The 5966-nt window shown below is 42.8% G+C and overlaps 1 protein-coding gene across 1 annotated transcript; it reads left to right on the forward strand.

The window, feature by feature from the left end:
• The first annotated feature begins 1461 nt into the window (after window positions 1-1461).
• Window positions 1462-5353, forward strand: LOC145665377 (uncharacterized). The gene is made up of 2 exons (XM_081732678.1): window positions 1462-2824; window positions 5322-5353. The coding sequence occupies exons 1-2, from the start codon at window positions 1462-1464 to the stop codon at window positions 5351-5353; spliced, it is 1395 nt and encodes a 464-aa protein (XP_081588804.1).
• Window positions 5354-5966: the final 613 nt, after the last annotated feature.

Raw genomic sequence — 5966 nt, forward strand, 5'->3', positions numbered from 1 at the left:
TGTCTTCATCTAATTCTGTGGAGGGCCAGTGCTAGTACTGACCGACATCTCCGCGAGGACGTATTGCTGCCTCAAGTGAGAGCCACAGTGGGCTTCCCCTAGCACCTCATCTCATTGTATTTCCTCTCATCTTCAGTGTCAGAGTCGTCTAATATCTCAAGGGATGGCTTCAGGTGGCCATCCGGGACTACCGCCGCAACCTCCGGGTCCGTCTCTCGAACCTACCTCGGTGGGCAAGGGGGCCGACCGCAAGCACAAAACTTCATCTCAAGGCAAGAATACCGGTAGATCCCGCTCTCGCACTCCCGACAAAACTAACAGCACTTCTCATCAGCCGCCGTTTAAACGTCATCACACTGTTAGTGACTCCGAACAGTCTGTTAGTTCAATGAATCTAGACGACGACAAAGAATTTCCATCTATTCAGGATACCTCCAAACCGTGTCTCTATTCATTTCTGCTCACCAATTTTGACACCAAGTTTGACAATACAAAGCTAGCCTTCCAACAACTTGTAAAATATCTGCCACGCGCTTCTGTGGCACAGATAGTTCGCACTCGAAACGGAATCATTTTCAAATCTTACGATTCTACTTTCTTAACTACTGTGCGAAATAAGTGCAGCTTTGAAATTTTTGGTAAGCACGCCAATATGAAGCGCCTCGAACCTAAGACATTTCGTCAAGCACCGCCACCACGAAAAGCACCGGCTCTTTCGGTTGTCATTAGAGGGGTTGACCCTTCTCTAACCGACGACGAGGTCATGGAAGAACTTACTCTTGAGGGACACTCCATTCTAAAATGCCTTCGTATTAAAAACGATCAAGGAGCTACCTATATGGTACGAATATTAACCAATTCTCAAACCACTATTGATGATCTTCTTACTCATGGCGCCCTCATTTATAAAAAGAAACATCACGTAGAGCCATCGAAATCGCCGCCGCCTTTAGCATTAAGGTGTGAGCGCTGCCAAGCATACAATTCACATCCGACATCGAAATGCACCCAGCCAAGCAAGTGTGGGTACTGCAGTGGAAACCACGAAACAAAAGCTTGCACTAACCTAACGAAGCCACCTCAATGCTCTACGTGCCCGGAACAACACCCCACTTATAGCTATCGCTGCAAAGCACGGCCAACGGCCGAACCTTTAAATCCGGAGCTCACTGTTCCGCTGCGACCCATCCTGCCTGACATTCAACAAAATGTACCACCCCAACCTCTTGGCGAAGCAATTTCCATCCAACAACTCCTTTCATTCTTTACCATCGCATTGCAAAATATTCATCCTTTTCTACGTCAACATATTCTCCAGGTGGTCAATCACGCAGCCCGCATCATCTTTAAATATTCTTTCCAAGCTACTTACTCTGGACCTCATGTCTATTTTCATGCCACCCCTCTTGACGAATTACATGTCTCCTCCGCCACTTCCAACACCACTCCTGCACCTTAATCATGGGTATTTCATTACTGTTTCTTAATATTCGGTCACTTACTTCCCAGTACACTCTCTTCGAACAGCTACTTCTAGAAGAAACTATTCAGGCTTTCCTTCTGAACGAAACTCTCCTTACTCCATCTATGACGTTCAGGATACCTCGCTATACCCTACTCCGTTCAGATTCTACCATCGCAGCACGCCGAGCAAACGGGGGAGTGGCCATTGGCTTCCATCCTTCGATTAGTCACCGCCAATATCATCCTGCATTGATTAATGTTCCAGAGTATCTCATTACTACGTTGTACTTCCACTCTCTTTACGTTACCATAGCTACCATATATGTACGCCCTGGACACCCCATTCCACGCTCATTCTTTCTTTACATCTCCAATAACTTTAAATATTATATCATAATGGCCGACATCAATATTCACAGCCGTCCAGATAATCAGAAACACAGCTTCCTTGACTTCATTACTACTCATACCACCGGCCATGTTTTTGATATACCTAAAGCAACCAGACCCATCACGAATACCACACCTGACATAGTTATTTCTTCTGGCAATCTCTTCCAGCGTTGCACTCTTGATGTGCTCGATTCCATAGGTAGTGATCACCTTCCTATCAAACTTCATATCGATCAACAGCAGGCTCCTACTCTTCGTTTGCTCCCTGAACCTCGTCGTGTTCCACGATTTGATCAAGCCAAGTGGGATTACTATCGCACTACTATTGCTGAAGATTTGGTTACCATCAAGCCTCCCACTACCGAAGATGATCTCTACGCACGGGTCTCTGAAATCACTCATTCCATTTATCACGCTTCTGACCTTCATATACCAACAACTGAAATATCCAGGTACCAACCGCGTTTACCGCCAAACTACCTACCTCTCATACATCGTTCTCGCGAATTCTTTCGCGAATATCAGCGCACTGGTAACCTAGAAGCTCTTCGTCATCATCGCCAACTTCAGCGCACTGTGCGTAACTACGTCAAGGCACAGAAACTTCGGAACTGGGTGAAGACGTGTAACAACTTAGCTGAAACTTCACACCCTACTAAGTATTGGAAGCGATTTCATATGTTGACTGGGAAGCTTACTCGCACACCATATCCGCTGTTAGTAAATAACCAACCATTACACACAGACGAAGAGAAAGCGAACGCCTTTGCAGACCCCCTGCAGACCACCTTCACCCCATTCCCATCTGATTTTGTTCAAAGACATCCTACTGATCGCTTGAACTTATCATCTCCATATCTACAACCCAGTGCAGCACACATTCTTCCAGACGACAATCCTCTCACAGCTCCAATTTCTACATCTGATATCGCCACCGTCGTAAACCGCAAGCGCAACACAGCTCGTGGTATCGACCACATAACTTATCGTCATATCAAAGAGGCTCCTTACTGCCTTCTTCTGCTTCTTTCATATATATATTCTTTTATTCTCCGGACTGGCTACATCCCCTGTGACTGGAAGACTTCTTCCACTCTCATGTTTCTTAAGCCCAACAAACCTCCAGATTCTGTTGCTTCTTACCGTCCAATACAATTAACCTACGTATTTAGCAAAATTCTTGAGCGCATCATTGTCATCAATTTGCATCACCATCTTTCTCAATATAATCTCTTGCCTGTACACCAAGCTGGTTTCCGACCTAATTTCAGCATCAATGATCAATTGCTCAGACTTCTCAACCTAATCACGAATCATTATAACACTGCTCGGCCTTCATGCCTCATTCTTTTTGACCTCGAGAAGGCTTTTGATAAAGTGTGGCATTTAGCCCTCATGTTTAAACTTCACCGTTTTAGGCTTCCACTCTGCTACCTCCGTTTCATATTCCATTTTCTTTCTAACCGCCTATCTTATGTTACCATCAATAGTTCATCACATCTGATCTTTATCCATTCTGGTGTACCTCAAGGCTCCGCTATCTCGCATCTTCTATACCTTCTGTTTGTAGCTGATATGCCAACCCTTCCTCCCAATGTTCATACTTTTCAATATGCAGATGACACTGCCTTTCTTTGCACGGCCAGAACTATTCAACAAATCAATACTGCACTCCGCCTAACAATAGACTCTTTTCTCCGATGGTGTGCTAAGTGGCGCCTTCATATTAACTCGACTAAGACTCAAGCTATAGTCTTCATACCACCTCGAAAACGTTCTCGAGTTCAGAAAAACCCCAATTTACTTAATCTAGAGGTTCACGGCACACGAATATCACCTACTAAACAGGTTACCTATCTTGGTATCATAATCGATCATCACTTAACTTGGCGGCCGCATCTTCACGCAATCATTCGTAAAGCGTATGCTCGGCTCAATTTACTAAAACGCCTAGTTGGTACCACATGGGGATTGCAACCCACTACAATCCTTAATACGTATAAGGTATTCTTACGTCCAGTTCTAACTTATGGTCATCCCGCTTGGGTTGCTGCACTACCTTTTTTCTATCAGAAATTACAAGTTCTTGAAAGGCACGCATTTCGTCTGGCTTATAGGATCAAGCTTCCCAGTCCGACACAGGAGCTTTACGACCGTATCTCTTTTCCTACCATTCTCCGTCATCTTGAACAGTTGCGACTAAAGTTCATCACAAACCGGTTTCAGCAACGTCATCCATTACTTCTAGATACTATGGATGCCGACCGCCACTATGATTTAGGATATCAATTTTCTACTTGCCCTCTACCCCTACTCTTCTCTTTATATCTCAAAACCATTCCACCAGACCATCCAGATCATTTTGTCGCTTCAGCTTATTCTTCTGATCACCTTCCATTTCATATATCACCTACATATGCTGCACCGTAACCTATTGTGCTAACAGGGCTCCACTTGTCTACATTACTGTCCAGAGCAGCCCCTGGACAAGAAGATAATCTGCATTCGTCTCACTAACATATCCTTGTGTTGTCCTGTCATATGCACTTCATTGTCATTTTTTTTCCCTGTCCTTATGATTATGAACAAAGTTCATAATGTCCAATGAAATTGAATAAAATGCAATAAAAGCAATAAACTGAAATTATGATCTACATAAAATAAATGATTCTTTCCGTTTACTCTTACTTCCCATAGACCACCTCCAGTATCCTTCCTTCCCCAGTCTCTGCACTCCTCACCCGGATAGAGGGCGTAACCCTCGCAAGGGAGCTAGCCTTCGGCTAGCACTAAAAAAAAAGGAAGGCGCTCAGTATCACTCTAATAGCATCCCCAAATTAGGCACAGAGTGACTGGGTTGTCAATATATATATATATATATATATATATATATATATATATATATATATATGGGGGAGGACTGCTTGCGCATATGGGTGAAATTCATCCCCCCCTGGGAAAATTTTTCAATTCGCACACTGGATACTTGGTATGCAATTATAATTATTTAATTCATTATTTGAGTTCGTTTGCGAATCACAAATTTTGCGAACATTATTACGAAATTAGACTCAGTTACTGTTATTTAGCATTGCACATAAGACCGTTATTTGTTATGACAGAGGTGCCCACAAGGGGGGGCTATGACGCAAACTGCGCCATTGAAATATTTGGGGGGTTAACAATCTATATAAATATGTTTAAGGGGGTGTAAAAATTAATCGAAAAGTTTTTTTTCATGGAAGGACACTTATGGATAGACAATTGAGGCGGGGGTGCGTCATGGACATGAGGGGGGCACCACTGGTTATGGTACCAATAGTTTCTAATGTTTGCATTTAGTGTTTACATGTCTGTTCGGAATATTTTTTGATATATATTCTACGACAGTCATTTAAAACTTCTGCACACTAAAAGATGTTATGGAAGTAAATAAGTTATTGTAAAAAAAAATACCTTTACAGGCCTTCAATATAATCTCCATACTTTCTTATGACAGATTTCCAACATTTGGTAAATTCTATATTCTGGATAGGGCACCTTCATTGTTGAGGTGTTTGATCACTTGGGTCACCTCACTGAAAGCTTTGTCAATTGAATCAAAACGTTTTTCACACAGTGGTTCTTTCAATTTGGAAAACAATTCAAAGTCTGGTGGGTTCAAATCAGGACTATATTGGGAAGGGAAGTATTTTCCATCCACACTTGTGGAGTGTCACCCTTACTTGTAGAGCAGTATGCGGTCTTGCATTATCGTTCAAAATAAGGGCACCAGCTGCAAGCACGTTACATCTTTCACGAATTTTCGGGCGCAAAACATTTTGCAGAAACAGCTTGTAGTATACGCCTGGTACAGACGTCCCCTGTGGCATTCTATTCTTGCCATTTCTCCATTCGTATCATACGCGAAGATCATCGTGCGTTTAACTTTTGATTGTTGCCGGTGGAATTTCTTCGTGTGTGATAGTCTGAACTGTATTATTCTGACGACTGAGACTTTAGTCCTGGTTCAAAATCTCGTATCCAGCTTTCATCAATTGCAATAGTCCTTCGTAAAAATTGATCTTCTTCTGTTTGATAACGTTGAAGCAATTCTTCAGCGATTCTTT

This window comes from Thermobia domestica, chromosome 11, assembly GCF_964235325.1.
Source record: "Thermobia domestica chromosome 11, izTheDome1.hap1.1, whole genome shotgun sequence".
NCBI classification, from domain to species: Eukaryota; Metazoa; Arthropoda; class Insecta; order Zygentoma; family Lepismatidae; genus Thermobia; species Thermobia domestica.